The 19984-nt window shown below is 43.5% G+C and overlaps 1 protein-coding gene across 5 annotated transcripts in view; it reads right to left on the reverse strand.

Annotated features, from left to right (window-relative positions):
* Positions 1-1197: 1197 nt before the first annotated feature.
* Positions 1198-19984, reverse strand: part of LOC124035749 (nuclear factor of activated T-cells 5-like) — a 62207-nt gene continuing 43420 nt past the window's right edge. For 3 of the 5 annotated variants that reach the window (XM_046349388.1, XM_046349392.1, XM_046349389.1), the window contains 12 exons: positions 11875-12535; positions 10356-10545; positions 9314-9504; positions 8964-9136; positions 7669-7803; positions 7487-7539; positions 6705-6837; positions 6005-6073; positions 5751-5854; positions 3646-5605; positions 3237-3493; positions 1198-2841 (listed from right to left, as the gene is read on the reverse strand). In XM_046349388.1, coding sequence (XP_046205344.1) covers positions 3255-3493; positions 3646-5605; positions 5751-5854; positions 6005-6073; positions 6705-6837; positions 7487-7539; positions 7669-7803; positions 8964-9136; positions 9314-9504; positions 10356-10545; positions 11875-12535 — 3908 coding nt within the window. In that variant the 3' untranslated portion in view covers positions 1198-2841; positions 3237-3254. Of the gene's footprint in view, positions 2842-3236; positions 3494-3645; positions 5606-5750; positions 5855-6004; positions 6074-6704; positions 6838-7486; positions 7540-7668; positions 7804-8963; positions 9137-9313; positions 9505-10355; positions 10546-11874; positions 12536-13123; positions 13187-19984 lie in introns of all 5 variants that reach the window. The other 2 variants (XM_046349391.1, XM_046349390.1) reach the window with 1 other exon arrangement.

Here is a 19984-nt window from a genome sequence, read left to right on the forward strand (position 1 = left end):
CAACAGGTGGGGAAGGGCCAAATCCACATAACTAATATTAATACAATTATGGAGTTAAATCAGAACCAAACATGTACATCAAGTCATTTGTAGGACAAAGATGATTGTGGGACACAATATCTAAAGACAAAAAAAAACAAATAAATTAGATATGATTTCTGAAAAGATGTATTAGAACTACACCAGTAAAAAAGATATGATAAAATATTTGTAAATCTTATAAAAAATTCACATAAATACTCGTGACTATTGGAAACAAAAGTACTAGTTTTTCACAAGAGTTGAAGAAAGCCAATCACAGACAGCTCTTTTCTCTAAAGCAACTTAACGGTTCATTCTTCATGAGTAGGGTCCCTTTAAATATCTAAAAGAACACAGCTCAAGCTCTGGGATGGGGAATATGGGGCCCCACCAATCACATTACTAAAAATAGTTTAAATACTCTCCATTTTAAAAATCTTCTTGTTTTTAAAGTGAATAAAAAGGTAATGATGTTAAGAACACACACTAACAGACGACAACAATAAGAGAGAAAGATGGAGGCACTCAACTAAGCTGTTCTTGTTGTCATTAGAGACCAGCCCCTTGTTCATGCGTATACTCAGATTCAGACTAAAAACAAGACACAATCTTACTGTTGGCTCCACTTCAGCCCAATACTCACATGTAAAGAATAAAAGCACAAACCAGTTTGGCAGCAGTACAGGTGTGGGATCTTAATTTGAACCAGTTTGCAACAGCAGAAAAATGATCCTGCAGCAACAGGAAATGTGAATTATTCTGTGGATTATAATTAATGGACATTTTTGTAGGGGTTGATGCATTTTTCATTAGGGTAAATCAAGTCTGAAATGTCAATGTCGAAAATACAAACTTTAGAAACCTTTTCAAAACTCAAATACACATGCCTCCCGAGAGGCACAGCATTGCAGCGCTTGAGGTGTCACTACTGACCCGGGTTCGATCCCAGGCTGTGTCACAGCTGGCCATGACTGGGAGACCCATGGTGCGGCGCACAATGTCCTTGTCCCATCGCGCTCTAGCGACTCCTTGTGGCGGGCCGGGCGCATGTACGCTGACTTTGGTCGCCAGCTGTACAGTGTGTCCTCCGACACATTGGTGCGGCTGGCTTCCGGATCAAGCGAGCAGTGTGTCAAGAAGCAGTGCGGCTTGGCAGGGTCAAGTTTCGGAGGACGCATGACTCTCGACCTTCACCTCTCCCGAGTTTGTACAGGAGTTGCAGCGATGGTACAAGACCAACTACCAATTGGATATCACGAAATTGGGGGTAAAAAGTACTAAATATATATATATATAAAGAAAAACTCCAAGTTTGTATTTCTTGAGGTGCAGGAAAATTCTCAGCAACAAAAGAGTGATCAAATTAAGATCCTACATCTGTATATCACGCCTGACACTAATAATTCAACTACAAACCACCATTCATGGTCAAGGCAAAACAAATAACTGCTCCAGTCACTTTCACCATTTTCTCCCTGTCAAAACATGGCTAGTCTCAAACGACAAATATGAACACACCAATCACTATGAGCCATAAAACTGGCCATTCATGAAGACGAAAAAGGAGGCTGTGACTTGAGGCCTTGACTCAGGTCCTGGGGTGGCCCACTGTAGGCAAGAGAGTTGCTGTTTTACAGTAAGACAAACATACGGAAAACTCCTCTCTGATCTATAGATAAGTCTAGTTCGTGCGTGCCAGACGTGAGCTAATACAAACATCTGCCATGGAGACATCACTAAAAAACAACACATTATCTACACTTGCCATAGAATGATACAAATAACAATATACTCTTTAATTACATCAATCAGACAACCGTGCGCACTGGTATATGGTACGCATATATGGTTATGATTTATTCAAACTGTAGGCCTATTATTTAATTATGTAGAGTGGAAATTAATGATTTAAAGGCTGAATTATTTTATTTTTTCTTGATCCACATTGACTCTAATCTAGAGCATCTCTCGTACTCCAGAGTCTAATCAGGGAAAGAAATCCATGGTGTAGTACTTAAATAGTTGGAGTTATTCTCAGGAATGGGTAATGGGAAGATGGCTGCCAATAAGATAAACGGGTGTTTCATGAAAGGAGCAATAAAAAACTAAAGCCATAACTCAACACACATGCAGGAGTAATAAAGTAGTCGAGCTGTACATCCAGTAAACAGCAGGAGAGATAAACAGCTGACGAGTGAATGCATGGGCCAACTTAATGAGGAAATGGTCACAAAAGGAAAGCATCGTAAAGTGCTGAAAGAACCAATGTCAAAATATCTTAAAGGTTTGTTTTTCACAAATTGTATATTTTCTTTTGCTATTTCCTAAAATACTTTTAATATCGTATAAAAAGGACAACAATGCGTTATAAACAATTGTGAGCCCACACTCTGGTCCTGGAGAAGATAGAATGCTGTGCTAGCCATCCTTATAAAACCACACCGCAAAGTGCTGCTCTGAGAACTGATGAGTTAGCCAAACATTACATAGTGTCATGTTTCAATAACAGCTGGAGGCGACTAGCTGTCAGATACATTGACCACACTGCAGTTATGGGGTGACTACAACCTATGTCCTATTTTGAGGTCCAGGTTTAGATGCAGTGGCGGACTGGTACCCCGCTCGGCGCCACTGTGGATCATCTACACATGAAGACTGTCCTTGGAGAAGAAGGCCGCTGAGGCTTACATGTAACTTGGAGTTTGGACAAGAGCCCATACTGTTGAATTTGTTTCCATTCTTCTGCCATCTGTAATGGGGTCCACACTGGGGTCTTCTGCCGTCTGTAATGGGGGTCCACACTGGGGGTCTTCGGGGCTCCTAAAGGGAGGGGCAATTACATGTTTAAAGACAGGATGTAAACAGTAGACAGTGATTAAAATTTGAACTAGAATTCAAAATGGTTAATCCTGCTTTCTGAGATACCATAAAAACGTTTAAACTGAACAACAAAAGTTGAAACCCCACCTTTTTAAGGAATACCTAGGATAGGATAAAGTAATCCTTCTCACCCCCCCCCCTTAAAAGATTTAGATGCACTATTGTAAAGTGGCTGTTCCACTGGATGTCATAAGGTGAATGCACCAATTTGTAAGTCGCTCTGGATAAGAGCATCTGCTAAATGACTTAAATGTAATGTAAATGTAAAGTGCAACCGTTTTAAACACATTGGCAAACCAAACTTTTAAAATGTTTATATAGAGATGAGCATTCACCTGAAACCTATAGCAGGCCTAGTAGGAGCGAGTGAGGTTGTTGCCCTGCTCCTGCAGGCTGACAAGTAGGTCATCTATCTTCTCCATGTTCTGGGAGGCGGTCATGCTGTTCTGCATGCTCCCTGACTCAGACATGGACTGGTTGAGCAGCGACTGGATCTGGGCCTCGCTCTCTCTCTGGTTCTGACCAGACTGACTGATGGCAATGATCTGATCAGACAGAGTGGTTCCAGGAGAGGTTATCAGCTGGCCACACTCTGTATGGGGAAGAAAGGGGTAGTCACTGACTACATGCCACATGAAATGTTAAATGTTATCGAAAACCAAACAATGGCATAATGTTTTCTGGAGCATATTAAAAAAGCTGACATTTAATAAAAGAACAGAAATCTTAATCATGTATCCTTACCATTCTGAATCCCAAAGAGGAAGAGGCCTGGCTGCTGGGCCTCGCTGGGCTGGTTGAGGGTCCCACTGACTGCTGTCTGGAACAGAGACCCTGGCTGCTGCACAGGGGAGGAGGTGGTGGTCTGCAGACCTGCCACCCCATTCTGGGTGCTGAAGATGCCCGTTTGCGGGAGCTCCTGGGCAGCCATGCAACCCTGCAGGGCAGCCATGTTGGATTGGGGCATGAAGAGGGAGACGGGCTGCTCTGGGCCGTTGTTGGAGCTGGTGATCAGTTGCATGGGCTGCTGCTCTTGGAACAGGCCCTGCTGGCGAGGCTCTGAGGGGTTCCCCACCACCTGGCTCTGGTCCTGGAAGGCCATGGGCTCAGAGGATTCCTGCTGGCTAACAGTCACCATGCTGGCCTGAGAAAACAGCATGGAGGAGTTTTGGGGCTCCTGAGAGTTCAGGCTGCTGCTGCTCATGGGGGGCATCTGGCCCTGGCCGCTGAACAGCAGACTGGGGGCCTGCTCTGGAGTGGAGAGGGGGTTGCTGCAAAACAGTAGGCTGGCCTGCTGCTGCTGGGTCTGAGAGAGAGTGTTTGCAGGTGGATGAGGGGAGATGTTCTGAAACATGGAGTTCTGCTGAGGTGGCTGAGGCTGGGGCTGAGGCTGGGAGGGCTGCTGCTGCTCCATGGGGGTCCCCTGCTGGATGGGGGAAAGCTGGGTCTGAGCCTGGAACACTGACTGGGGCTCAGTGGCAGAGGTCTGCAGGGCACTGAGGAAGGCCAGCTGCTGCTGCTGGCTACCGCTAGCGGAAAGCTGCCCGGGCAGGGTACTCTGGGGGAGGAACAGGTTGGCGGTAGAGGGGGGCTGCTCTGGGGAGAGGCTGGTCCTACTCAACACTGTCAGGGTGTTCTGGAAGAGGGTTGCCTGGACCTGCTCCTGGGTGGGAGAGGCCTTCTGAGTGTGGAACAGTGCCCCCTGTGGGTCCTGTGCCTCAGCCAGGGGGTTGGGGTTATGAAAGAGGGGTGGAGAGGGATGAGAAGGGGTCTGATGGAGGAAGTTGGTCTGAATGGAGAGGATCTCATTGGCTTGCTGAAAGAGTGCTGCTTGCTGCTGCTGTTTCTGTTGTTGTTGCTGCTGCTGTTGGGCCTGCTGAAAGAGGGAACCATGGTTCTGCACCATGCCCTGCTGGGAACCCTGCTGTTCAGTGTTCTCACCTCGAGAACCGCCCTGGAATATGCCACATTGCATGGGGATCTGTGACTGAAACAGCTGCTGCTGCAGGTTCTCCAATACTTGCTGTTGCTGCTGCTGGTGTTGAATTTGTTGCTGTTGAATTTGTTGCTGTTGAATTTGCTGTTGTTGCTGAATTTGTTGTTGTTGAATCTGTTGTTGCTGTAGTTGCTGTTGCTGAATTTGTTGTTGCTGTTGTTGCTGAATTTGTTGCTGCTGCTGTTGTTGCTGAATTTGTTGCTGCTGTTGTTGTTGCTGCTGTTGTTGCTGAATTTGTTGTTGTTGAATCTGTTGCTGTTGTCGCTGTTGCTGCTGGCTGCAGTACCCTTTGGCCTGCAGTTGTCTCACTGCTTGTTCCAGTTGAGCCACCTCGTCTGGGGGGAATATGGGCAGCTGGTGTTGCTGGGGGGCAGGTTGAGGAGCCTCCACTTGTTGACTGAGCCTCCCTACCGCCCCAGCGTTGTTGCTGGCCCTGTCCTGCCCCAGCCCCTCTCTGGGCTCCAGGAGGAACTGCTGAGGCCCAGGTTGGAGTAGAGAGTCTGCAGGCAAGGGGAAGGAGTTGGTGGGAGCAATGTCCTGCTTCTGTATGGTGCTCAGGGCCTCTGCACTGTTGAAGACTGCTGTTTGGGATTCATCAGGGTCACTGGCAGACCGCGGCAAGGAGTTGGAGAATGGGCTGTTGTTGGGGGGAAGGTTGGAACTCATGTCCAGCGTCTGCTGGACCGAACACATGACATCGGGGGTTCGCTGAGAATACAAAAAAAAGATGACACCTGCTAGTTTTTTTATATATATTGGGAGAAAGATCAATATGGTTCATATGGATATGATTCTACCATTTAATGAGGCATTATCACAGCCAAGGCTGGGAATGCATCTGTAGAGCTTTTACCTTGAAAATGCCAGCAGAAGGGAGGTTGCTGGAGACCTCCATTGGAGTGACCTCTTCTCTCTTCACAAGAGGCAACATTGGGGGCATCAAGGCACCATCAATTACTGTAGGTGCGTGAATGACAATGTTAAAATTTTGTCATACTGAAAGCCAAGATACAGGAATACATTGACCCCCCCCCCACACACACACCTATGCATTACAAACAAGAACACACGATACAGCATGTACAGCATGGTAGAGATATACTACACCTTTCATCCGTTGATCAAAAGGGCAGGGCTTGCCTGGAGATGGAACTTCTTTCTTCACAGATATGTCCACTGAGACATACACAGATAAGTAGGTTGAGTTAAGGACATGCAAATCAGATGACCTTATTCTTCATACCCAGTCTCATTCTCCCTCGTCTGCATGTCAGGTGTTGATATACAAACATTTAATATGAAATGTTACTGTATAGAGTGAAAAACAATAAGTAATAAATATGTATGACTTGACTGTTTTGTATAGGGCGCTGCCCTATTGGGCAGTATGGGGCCGTATCATGTTTAGTACATACTGTATTTAGAAGGGTATTTTTTTTTTTTTAGATGGATCATCTACACTTCCATGTTTTGTTTCATTGTTTTAGTTCCTTTCTCTGTCACTTCCTGCTCGCTCATTGATAGTTCGTGCCACAGTGCCCAAAGGACGTTTTAACGACTGGAAGTGATGTGAGAGAAAAAAGGAGGAGACAAATACCCCCCTGTTCTCGAGTGGATATGGCTTCCTGTACCAAGGACTGAAATGGTAAATTTAGAGCAGGCTAGAAGATATATCCACCTAATCCAGTAGTGGTGGTAGAGTAATGGTTGTAATTTACACTGGCTGAAGACATGCTCTGAGGAAATGTTGTTTTGGCTCCTAATGTGGCGCATGAGGTGTAAAAAATAACATGGACTTATCACAGACCTGGTTCTGGAGTGTATGTAAAAGGCTGCACGTCGTGGGATCGGCCAGCATTGGTCACCACGTAGATCCCTACACACACCGTAGACACGATGGCTGGGTTCTGGTATGGAGGAACCTTCACAATCAAGTGATTCTGAGGGGAAACGCATAACAGACAAATCCACTTAGCAAACAAAAATGTATAGTAGCCCCAGTCTTATAATTACATACATCAAGTCATGTGATAAACGTGTCAACATCCAGTCTTAAACATGTGCAATCGCAAAATTACTTTGTTTAAATTATCAAGCCATGTCAGCACAATGTAGAGTTGAAAGAGAGACATAGCCACAACGGACATAATCCTGGCACAGACGACGAACTGGAGACTCCGTACGTCACCAACTAGTTCAAACACGCATCACCTTTCTAACTTTGCTGACTAGTAAAAGGTGTGGCGGTGATTTAAATAGTTTGCCTGGTTACAAATTGTGAATAACGTGAAAGACATCTAACACCTCAGGGCTCAGACAACTGATGGAGGCTTAGCTAACGAAGCTCTGACCCTCTGGCTCCCAAGGGCAAAGGTTTATGCAGGACTGTTGAGACACACTTACCACCGTGGCTCACAGTAATTAGGTGACAAAACAATGAGGCCATTCACCTCCCTGAGTGATTAACAATTTAAGATGATTACATCTGAACCTACAAATCCCTAATGGCTGTCGTTATCTAATCACCCCGTTAAATCATTAGCATGACTCATTCTAGGACCACAATAAGCAGAGAATAAGCTTATTTACCTGGTGAAACAGCTCCATGTCAATTTCAGCCTCTGCCTTCCAAGACTTCTCATCTTAGGGGGAAAACGATGAACGGTTTCATTAGTATGGTAGGTCAAATAATATATATAAATGTTATTCATTATTCATATACTGTAATGACATGGATTTCAGACAATAATAGGTTGTGTAGGCCTGCCTACCTGACACATTTTCCTGGAATATGACCTTGGTGTCCTTGAGGAAGTTCTTCCCAATGATGAAGACCTCCTCATCGCCCCTCACCGAGCAACTATGGAGGGACTTCTTCAGAATCTCAGGCACCCCTGCAGGCTGGGCTGTAGACAGGACACCAACAGACCGTCAGGCTCTGAGTTCTGCTTGACCTAGCTTCTTTAACTAATATTTTGTCACGAGTACAGAACTGCTGGCCTTCTCAGAGGAACCAGGGGAAGCCGACAGAAAAGCTTAAACCAATTGCTCAAGAGTGCCTTGTGATTTCTTGGAAGGCACACGTGTAATCTTGTGAAATAGTAATTGTGCTTAATTGCTTTGCCAGGAAAAATGTGAGCTGGGCTAGTGTTTTAAAAAATGGGGTGCATGTGATTGTTATTTTACAGTATATGATCCTTAACAGACAGTAAAATGACTGGAATATAGGTAAACTTGACACTGTCTTTGCAGTCCCCCTTTCTCACAGGCAAATAGAAATGCCCAAGTTTCTATAAACAACAAGCTGACTCCTCCCACTCCTCCTCCCTCCCCAGTTTTCACAGGCCTTCCTCACTCTCACCACCCCACTCCACAGCACAACACACACAGACAGACAGACGCCACTGGAGATTTAGATTTTATATTTTCTGGCCAGATTTTCGCTTGGACGGATTGCACTCTGGCATTGTAAACAATAGAAGTCCACACCTCTTTCTTCCCCCTTTCTTTCTCTCCCTCGTTTTTTTTGGAGTTCTGCTTCTAAAACCACCGACAAATAGAACTTCTTATACCCCAGAGCAGTCTTTCCTGTTTTTGCCACTCACAGCCACACCCTATGCCCACAACGGGAGGAACACGTGAAGCTGAAGAGAGTCTATATACATGGTCTCTGAAAATGTACTTAAATTAGAAAATGATCTGCTAAGCATACATAACACATTAGAAATGGAACTTCTAGACTGAATCAACTCTTCAAAGTGTCCAAGTCTTCAGCTTGAAACTTAAAAACGAGATGAAAACAATAAAACAAACCTATATTACAAATGCTCATAAGACTATCCAGTCAAATGTTGACTGTAACGGCTCCCAATGGAGACCATTATTGACATCCTTGTCCTTGTCCTGCCCCAAGCTCCTCTTCAGTTTCCTCCTGTCCACCAACCCCCTGAATGAACTTATTATCCCTCCCCATAATCCCCTGGTGACGTGCGTCACCTCTCAGCTCAACAGAGTTCCTAAGAGAACTCCGGTGAGCAAATGCTACGAATAACCTAAAGCCACTCACTGCACAGGATGGGGGACGACGGTGTCTGTAACGTGAGCACCGAGCCGTCCGGCCTGGGGATGTTGACCCGAAACACCAGCCTGGCACGCGTGCTCTTCTTTTTGGAGCCGGCCACCCCGATACGAGCTTCCACATCAGCGTTACGCAGCTTTAGGATCCCCACGCAGTCCACCCTGCAGAGAGACACACACAGCACAGCTGTTAGACTGGCAAGCAGGCCTGCTGACCAAGGCCCCAGCGGCTGCAACAGCCCCCAACACACTCCCATTGGAGGATGACTAAGAGGAGCAGTCTCCAGTATGTCTGATTTTACAGAATTGCAACAGCCATGGCAATAAGCAGATACATACGCCAGGGTCATATTATTGCTGGGGTCCAGGGACACTTCAATGACAGTAGTGCCCTCGATGTCCACCTCCTTGCAGGCTGTGGTGTTGCGCCCCGTCACCCTGCAGGCCTGGTAGAACCCATGTGGCTTTACACGCCCAGCGTCATTACCCACAAACACCTGCAGCACCACTGCCTCATTCACACCCTCCAGCTGAGGACAAGAAGGAAACAAAGAACACAGATCATAAAATAACACAGCTGCGCCAAAGTCAACTCTACCTATTTTTGTAAGTCACTAGAGAATTGAGCGTTCAATGTATTGTGCAAGTGATAGTTTTCACAAGAGCCAAAAGGGTGCAGGTGAAATAACATACAAAAGTGAACAAGTGAAAGACCAGTGCCAGCTTCCTGCTTAGCAAGATGATAATTCCATGACAACAGAACTGTCCCTGCACAACTGCCTGTTTTGCTGTCTACTTTGAGAGTAAAACATCTGAAATATGCAATACATTGTGAATAGCATTGTTGATACAGAGATATGACAAAGAAATGCAAATAAAGTCACGATTTGCTGTTGTAATCACTTCCAAGAGAATAATGATTAGTTACCTCTTTTCTCGGTGGACAGGAAAATCTGTTGTTTTTATGTAGGTTATATAATATATTGCATTTAGCAGGCACATTTATCCAAAGCGATTTAGTCATTCATTTCTGGGAATGTAACCCACTATCCTGGCGTTGCAAGCGCCATGCTCTACCACCCGAGTGCTGCCTTCCAAGGTGCGTTGGAACATATAGCTAGAAAACCTTATTTCATAAAAAGAAAATACTGTGGGGTTGATACATTGCATCACTTCTTACACAAGTTTCTACATAGTGATTCAGTGACCGTCACAGGCTGACTTAAGCATCCAATGTAGAGGTGTTCTGTAACAATGAGTATGGAGCAGGTTGATGAAGGACAGGTAAAGGGGTAGAGTCAAAACAGTGACCCGTGTATGGGGCACTGACCGTCCACAAAAAGCCCTAGAGGCCACACCCTGGTCCTGGTTTAAGGCGTACCTTTAGGGTGGGGAAGCCCTGCTGAGTGCGGTCCTTCACCGACCCCCTGCTGCCCTCAGTCAGGTAGCGGGCTCTGTGCTGGGTCTCAGGCTGGACCAGGATCTTCAGCTCCTTGCCCTCACTCTTCTGGGGGAACTGGCTCACTAGGGTCCCACCTTTCTGATGGGTTGTTTGGGAGCCATCTGCCGAACTGCAAGACAGACTGGTTAGGTACTGTGTAAGCCCAACAACTCCTAAACAACCTACATTGAAACATGCAACACTAACATTGACTACAATACGCTTACTTATATTTAATGCAGGGGATTGTTTCCTTTCACTCATTCACAGCACTGTCCCCTGCTAACCCTAACCCTGCCTGTGTCCTTGTAATCAATGGGGACGGAGGGCCGCACAACCTGGCGTTGGGTGACAGTGGCAGCAACCCTCACCCCCCACGCCTCCTCTCCGCTCCACCTTGTGTTCGTTTATGTAAGGGGAGGGAAGATCAGCTCCACCTTGTGTTCATTTATGTAAGGGGAGGGAAGATCAGCTCCACCTTGTGTTCGTTTATGTAAGGGGAGGGAAGATCAGCTCCACCTTGTGTTCGTTTATGTAAAGGGGAGGGAAGATCAGCTCCACTGTTGGCACCAAGCTTCCTCTCAGTGGAAGAGAACTTGACAGGACTTGGAGACCATCCACTTACTATCAAAGTTCCAGCCAAGCTGTGAACCCACCAGCAAATATCTGTGTGTGTGTGTGTGTGTGTGTGTGGGGGGAGAGTCAGTATGTGTGTATGGTGGAGGAGCATAGGGGGTATTTGGAACTAGAGAGCAGCAGGGGACGAGTGAGGGATCCCCAAATAGCTGCCATGGTTTCCCAGTGACACTAGTGAGCAATGCAGAGTTTGGAGGCCCACTACTAAGCAGGGTCCATCAGAACCTCTTAGGGGATTCAGATTTATCGGTATATTTAATCTGCTCTGCTTTCTCGGCGCTTTTTAAAGAGGCTCAGTGTGATTCACCATGGCTGACCATTGTTGGTGCGGTGGTATCCTGCCCCTCCCTAGCCTCTGATCTGCCAGCTCTTCTTCAAGCACAGACAAATGTTCAGCCAGTGGTTTGGTACGATTTCCGCTTGTGGTATAGTGGTTTTACACCTCATAACAATGGGAATAAGTATGGAGCTAATTTAGATAAACCTCTTCAAAATCAGGTAAGATAAAGAATGAACAGTTCTGTTGAGATGTCCATTCAATAGTAGTTGTAAATGGCCACTGCTAATTTCAAGTCGATCAGTGTTTTTCAATTAATTAATCACTTTCTCTGACATTTAACTTTTCTTAATGTATTTCCATTCTGTGCTCCAGACAAGATTCAAACTGAGAACTGAAACTTAACCACAAAGTCCGTAGAGCCACATCTCAAAGATGTAAAAGAACCGGAAAGTTACCTCTGCAGACTAAAAGGAAGTAAATGGTAGGCTAGATAGATTTCCACATGGGCTAATTTCACTGTAAAAGAGATCCAGGGGCACCCACCTTCCTTTGGTACAGGCCTTGCTGTCTGAGCCCAGCTGTGAGAGCACAAAGTGAGGCCCTTTGGCACTGTCTGCATCAAACACGTCCATGCTGGCCTCCTCGGCCGAGGCAGGCTTGGGCCCGGGTCGCTGGCGGGGGGTGCGCTTGCGGGACTTCCGGGGCACCTCTGTGTTGTCGTTGTAGGAGCTGGAGCTGACGATGCTGAAGTTGGAGGCGGAGTCATCCATCCAGATGCTGTTGCTCTGCTCGGAGTCCTGGAGCTGATCCTCCTGGCAGGACATGCGGCTGTCGTCAAACAGGTCCTCGGGTGGAGGCGAGATGTTCAGCACCGTCCGCCGCTTGGAGGGGGTCATCTGGTGGTGCTGCTGGGCCTCCTGGGATGCCCCCCCTCTTCCTCCTCCACCTAGGGATCCTGCCCCTCCTCCTTTCTCTCCGCCAGCCCTGCCGCCACCAGCACTCCCACTGTTGCCAGTCCCGCCCTCGGCTCCAAGCATCTCGGCCACCGCTCTGCTACTTACACCTTCGTCTGGAGCGGCGATGCCGGTATGAGCAGAGGTCTGGTCGGTGGCTGAAGTAGTGGAGTGCACGATGGAGCTGGAAGAGGTGGGAAAAGCACTGCGAGGGCCTCCCATGGTCATAGAAGAGGAGACGGTGGTGGCATCTACAGTGTATACAATTGGACAGTAAATAAAGGCATCCCGACCAGCATTGGCTAGCAGTCCCATTCAAGCAGCGAAATTTGTGCATGATTGTTTTCTCGTTTTTTTTTGCTTTCTTTGATCATCCAATTATAATTTTCACTTTTCTTTTATTGCATCATGATGAGTGAGTGTGTGTAGGTGAGTATGTGTGTACACGTGTTCTGACAAAACAAAACAAAGTGGGAAAGAGTCCTATTACAGGACATGATTTAAATTAAAAGTCATGAATCTACTGACATGTATATCTAATGATCTGAAATGGATACTTAGAGTTTCTAATTCAATCTGCAAAAACAATAGTTCCCCAGAACGTGCAGTAATCCAATTCTCGCGCCATCTTTCAGTGACACTGGGACTTGATTTTGAATAGCATTTGCCATAAACAGAAATTAACTGGGAAATCTACACGTAGAGGGATGTTCAAATGAAATGAAGATTATCTGGTGTGTAAGATGATGCGTGCCAAATAGAGCTTTTTCTCATACAGGTTCAAACAATTTAGTTGGGACTGAACGTAGCCACAGAGACAAAATAAACAAGCTTCTGACCTATGAAGCAGAGAACTGCAGACCATTTTATATGCAGACACTCCCTGCTTCAGAGGGAACTTCCTGGAATAAAAACGAGACAGCGAATGAGCAATAAGAGCTGAACATTCAAATGTAATTTCAAATTTTTTAAAAACTACGTTGAACAAAACGTATTTGTGAAAATGGAACAGTCATTCAAGGGTCTCGTTCTATTCCTGATCAATATATTTTTCTGAAAGTCCTCCTAAAAACACTTTAGGAAACCTTAGCGAGGGTTGAAAATGGCAGCAAATGTTAAATACATTTCAAAAGCATTCCTAGTTATCAGGCCCTCAATGCAGGGTACAGTAGAGTGCAGCTTCAAGCAAGTGAAATGGTAGATGCTGCATGGTAGATAGTCATCTTCCACTTTTGTGAAAACAAACTGGATTGTTTGGCTAGTGTAGGGCTTGTCCCTGGCATAAAAGGGCAAGAAAAACATGGAGTTGGAGAAAGCTCATGACACTCCCATGGTAAGAAATCCAAAGCATTACAAACACGCAATACTTGACAGTATACTAGAGATGATATGATGGAAGAAATGGAAGCCTTGGTGGCCTAAGGGCTTAGCCCTGGGCTGAGGTCGGAGCATGGAGGTGAAATCCTGAAGACTGTTGCAGGAGAAGGGAGAGGAGTGAGAGGACAGGCAGACAAGCTATCCTAATTTGTAAAACCTTTATCGATACTGTGAATTCAACATGTTAATAAAAACAAATAAAACATAAAAAGCGGTGCAACTAGGTTACACTTCGCTCAAAAAAAGTAACTACAGTGCTTATGACTGAAAAATAAGATAGCTTTTTGTTGGTAATTGGAAGAATTCCAGATATCTATGACTCATTACAAGCCAATGTGGTGCATTGTCTATGAAGAAATTCCAGTCACTTTACATTCCACCCACAAACTCGCTCACTTTGCCCATTCCAAATGCAATCATATGTAGGAACCATGCCACAATATGGAGCACAATTGAGCTTTAATAGTTTTTTATTTTTCTCTAATTAATTTTAGTGGCTAAACTGATTGTACTTATTGTAGAGTTGCCATGATAAACAGAAGAAATGTATAAAGCCATACATCCATTTATGCTCTGATGAACAAGAATGCTTTCAAAACATACAGCACATTGCTTCTGTTTGCAGAAATCCATACAATCTAGTGAACAGACAAACAACTTCCACCTGATTGCAGATGGTTGGGAGCAGCTATTTTATCCAATAGATTATATATTATTTTATTCAAGAGACAGGAATCATTTTAGTTAGATTGGGATCCAGCAAGACAGCAATTTGTTCCCCATGGCAGCAAGACAGCAATTTGTTCCCCATGGCAGCTGTAACCTTCCTCCCACAGACCCCACATGCAGATCCTAGGTTGCAAAATAACTAGTTCCATTTTCACAATCATGTCATTTCAAATGAAAATCAGTTTAAAAACAAGAATAAACATAACAGAACAGTGGTTTTGAAATGCTGATGGTTTAGTTCATTACAAAATGATGTCAAGTAGAACATCTAAATATGAAGCTTTCCTTTGAAACACATTTCATGATGTGCTGTTCATGCAGATTTTAGGAAGCGTAACAAACATGAGAAACATACAGGCCCTGCTAAGATTGGAACCACAGTGAATGATTTGCAGCCACTTTGAGCGCCCTCTCACCACACTCTTAAAAACACTCACAGAAACTGGAGAAACAAAGGCCTCAAAGAAACCCAGTCCAGTAAACCCCTCCAGCTTTGTAAAGGTTCACAGCTCTTACTCTGCTCCCTCCTGACTTATTTATATGGCCTAAAAGGTTTCTGTAGACTACTGTACATTGGCAAATATGCCTGAGTAAATGGTCCCATCCGTGAGTTGTGTACACATTTCAAACAACTGCCCTTTTATGTCCTGCTGTCTGTCCAGAGGAGGGAGGAAATGTATTTTTTTCTCATCTGAAAATGAGTTGCCCTGCTTTGAGTGTAATGAAACTAAAGACAACCGTGTAATAAACAGCAGGACAGCAAACGCTGCGGGAGAGAATGAAATCCCTCTGTTTTTGGCCTGTGCAGTGGAGCAGTAGAACTGTTGGATAGAATCTCCCTCTCAGTCTCTCCCTCTACCACACCCCCATTGGCCTTCTAGTTTAAACAAGCAAGGCTGGCTGATTGTTTGTTTAAAATGTAGCCAGGTCTTAAAGAAGAGAAAACCCAGAGACACCTACAGGGAGGACGGAGGAGAGCACTGCTGCATCTCTTTATCCAGGGTATAAATCATTTAAAATCAGGAAGTCTGATTTATCACAGGAGAAAGGCACCTGGCCACAGAAAGAGGAATTTATCACAGACACCTTTTAACCCGTTGTTGTTTAACCTCTTTAAAGCCTAATGTGTCTTTGGTCATCATCACGTCAAGTTAAGTCTATTTCTGGACTAAAAAGCACTTTCATTGGAGATTCTTTTTAATCCAGGAATAGGCTTAATCTCAGTCCAGGAAACTGGCCCTCGTTAAGCATTGCCTGGTTTTAAACCTTTTGATCTTGACAAACTATTATACCTGCAAACAGCACAGTACATCTGATAACCTTGAAATGCTGAGCCACAGGTACTAATGAAGACATCCTGTTCAATAGGAGCCCATCCATTCTAAAAGAAAAAGACAGCTGGCCAATAGGACAGCTATAACCACCAAAATGGCTGACTTAGGATTCATTTCTTGTTTGAATTTTGAGTCATCACCTGCTCCGTTTGTGCATAATACTATGGTTAACGAAATGCATTTCAATTCAATAGTCAAAGGGAGATGGAGGACAAAGGGTTGAAGGCTTCCTGTATAATTACTCTGAGGAGGTTTGGTACAGAGATATCCAGAGGAACAAAGTACAGATAGGTTGAAGCTAGAAAACTTCATACATAAAATGGTGTGTATTATGAACACATTTTATATAGTGCCTTCAGAAAGTATTCACATGGTAGATTTTTTCTACATTTTGTTGTGTTACAGCCTGAATTTAAAATCGCTTACCTGAGATTTGTCACTGACCTACACACGATACCCAATAAGGTCAAAGTGGAATTATTTTTTTCACATTTTTACAACCTCTTTGTTATGGCAAGCTTAAATAACTTCAGAAGTAAAAATGTGCTTAACAAGTCACATAATAAGTTGCATGGACTCACTCGGTGTGCAATAATAGTGTTTAACATGATTTTTGAATATGTACCCCACATATACAATTATCTGTAAGGTCACTCAGTCGAGCAGTGAATTTCAAACACAGATTCAACCATAAAGACCAGGGAGGTTTTCCAATGCTCGCAAAGAAGGGGAAAAAAGTATTTAAAAAAGCAGACATTTAATATCCCTTTGAGCATGGTGAAGTTATTAATTACACTATTAATTACACTTTGGATGGTGTTTCAATACACCCAGTCACCACAAAGTTACAGGTGCCCTTCCTCAGTTGTCGGAAAGTAAGGAAACTGCTAAGGGATGTCACCATGAGGCCAATGGTGACATTTAAACAGTTAAAGAGTTTAATGGCTGTGATAGGCAAAACCTGAGGATGATCAACAACATTGTAGTTACATTATTTTTTGTTAACTAGTAAATAGTAGCCTACAGAAATGCGTGTTTAAATAATTTTTAACTTGTTAATTTCTGCTAGTTAGTTTTTGCTACCATGTGGGTTTTAGCTTGCTTGTGCCTGCTAACTAAGGAGTGTTAATTCACCTGTTTCCATACATTTTAAAACATTTATCTTACAAAGGAGTTGTTTAATCTAACTGCTTAACTATTTATCTGTACATGGAATTGTATTTGTTTTTTAAACTCTTTTTCCCCCTAATCTTTACAGGAAAATGCCACAGGCACTATTTGATGTGTGGAGACATTTCACTGCAGCTAATGTAGGAGGAAAAGCTGTGCAAATACTGAGTGAAATCATACTGAGTATTACTGAGTACCACTCTCCATATTTTAGCATAGTGGTGACTTCATCATGTTATGGATATGCTTGTAATCATTAAGGACTTGGGGGGGGGTTCAGGATAAAAAAATATAATGGAATGGAGCTAAGCATAGGCAAAATCCTAAAGGAAAAGCTGGTTCAGTCTGCTTTCCATCAGACACTGGGAGATTCATTCACATTCCAGCAAGACAATAACCTAAAACACAAAGCCAAATCTACACTGGAGTTGCTTAACAAGAAGACAGTGAATGTTCCCAAGTGGCAGAGTTTTTACTTAAATCTACGGCAAGACCTGAAAATGGTTGTCTTGCAATGATCAACAACCAATTTGACAGTGCTTTAAAAAAAAGATGTAAAATAATTTATAATAATAAAACATTTGTCAAATGTTGCACAATTCAGGTGTTGACCGTTCTTAGAGACTTACCAAGAAAGACACAGCTTTAATCGCTGCCAAAGGTGTTTCTAGAAAGTTTTGACTCAAAGGTCTGAATACTTATGTAAATGTAATATTTCTGTATTTCATTTTCAATAAATTTGCTAAAATGTTTAAATACACATTTTCATTTAGTCAATATGTGGTATTGTGTGTAGATGGTTGAGAGAAAAAAAATATTTGATACATTTTGAACTCAGGCTTTAACACAACAAAATGTGTAATAAGTCAAGGGGTATGAATAGTACCTGTAGTATCATTCAATATATGTAGGCTATTCTTTCCACAAACCCTACCAATTTCCACTTCACAAAAAATGCTGAAAGTGGCTGCAAATCACCATGCTCTTAAAACCAATGTGATTATTGCACGGCCCCAGCAGATGGAGGCAATAGGATTCAAGGTGTATTACAGCATAGACTTAATACATTTTCAAATAAACATAGAACATTTGCTCTTATTGTAAACACATTACCGAAGACCCATGCCTCCAACTATGGGACCATTGCATGTTCCATCCAAGCCAAAGTTCTGCTTTTTGTTACCCTTAAACCCTTGAAGGAACCATTTTCCCCCAACGTGATATTCATCATCTCCAGCACCACCCCAACATCAACAAATGCGAAAATGGTGAGTTTCTATGTTTTGTAGTAAAAAAAAAGAGGAATATAAGTGTTTCCAATGACATCATCGTTGTGCATTGTACAATTGACACATTTGTAGACATTATCTACCAATTGGTTGATGTCATTGGAAAACCATATCTTGATATGTTTTACTACAAAACACAGAAATGCACAATTTTTGCATATGTCGATGTTGGGGTGGTGCTGGAGATGATGAATATGAAGAAGATATATATTTAGTTAAATACCCCTTTAACTCCACACTGTGTTCCACTACCATTTAAATGCAGAATTAAAGAAACAAAACTGACATCAAAAACTCAGTTGCAATACAATACAAAAAACTGTAAATGCAGTAAATGAAAATAATAAGAAGTCTAAACGTTTAGACGGACCTACTCAACACCCTGGGTGTATTTTGAAGGGTTAAGAGCCCTTGGGACTAAACGTCTTCACTACTGATAGAAAGACAGCCACACAACCCACCACGATGCCTCTGGGGCTAAAATGCAAAGTTAAGTTCATTAATAGCAAAACAACTTATATCCCATCAACAAAAAAGCAATCCACTTTGTGCATTTGCTGAATATTATTGAAACAAAGAAAGGAAGAACATTTCAAAGGCTTTGTGGAGTATGTTCACTTGTCAATATATTGCTGAGGTGTGGATTCTGATATTGATCAGGTGCTGTTCAATGTACAGGCTGAGTGTCATTTTGGAGCTTGTAAAATAAAATGCATTTCCACTTTAAACTCATGCAGAAGCTAAGTTGGCACAAGCAAACTTGGACCCTTTAGCATGGGTGGGAGGAAGCAGGAGACGGAGTGGCTGGGATGGTAAGGTCTGAACAGAACAAACATTCCTAAAGATGAACTGAATGAAATTATGGGCAAAAGTCACATAAGGTCATTTCCCTCTCTAATGGGTGTTCACCTATAAAAAGACTCCCACTGCAATTACCTACTTAAAACGGAAAAACAGACTCTCTTGTGAAGTGCACTACTTGAAATGACCTCCCTTAAATGGCCTGGCATTAGTACTATATAGACTGACTGAAAGGCAAGGAAGAAAGTTGACCTTAGACAACAAATAATTCATGCCCATTTCCAACTTCTAGATGGAAATCAATAACATGTTACATCAATTAGAAAAAAAGGGAGAGCTAATCAGCAAAGTAAAAGCAATATGAATTTTGTATGGCCAGAGTTGACTAGAAACAGCCAACATTCCTACACAACAGCTGAAGTCAACCTGTAGTGATGCTGCATCTCCATTCAGCCATATCTCAAAGAAGAGTGGTCAGGGGAGGGGACAAACAGGACAAAGGTAATGAAGCCTTAAGGTTACAGGCAGGGGTGGCAGGACAGGGATAAGAACAGGGATAGGAACAGGAACATGGAAGTGTGCAGCCGTATAGAGCTAAACAGTAAGCACACTGGCATCAGGGATGTGGTGACAGCCAGGCCAAGCTATAAAAAGTAGCAGGGCAGGCCACGGATGGGTGATGGGTGTAGGGTAATATCACAGCCAGCATGCACCCGCCTTGCAAAGTACAGTAACAGCACAGAACAGTAAAGGTGTAAAAAGGCAGAGATGCTTCAGCAGAGAGCTATATGGTGGCAAGTGGAGGAAGGCTGTGCAGGGATACGGGGAGGGAGAAACTACTTTAACAAAGAGCCAAAGCGATGGGCAAAATTGTCTGGTGTGACCAAAATAAACTAACCTGAACTGCTGAACAGCCTAAAATTAAAGCGTTGTCCTCATTTGACAGAGAACTAATAGAAACCGACATTTTAAATGTCAAAGTATTTTTTCAATACTTGAT

Source organism: Oncorhynchus gorbuscha, linkage group LG05 (genome assembly GCF_021184085.1).
Source record: "Oncorhynchus gorbuscha isolate QuinsamMale2020 ecotype Even-year linkage group LG05, OgorEven_v1.0, whole genome shotgun sequence".
Classification (NCBI taxonomy): domain Eukaryota; kingdom Metazoa; phylum Chordata; class Actinopteri; order Salmoniformes; family Salmonidae; genus Oncorhynchus; species Oncorhynchus gorbuscha.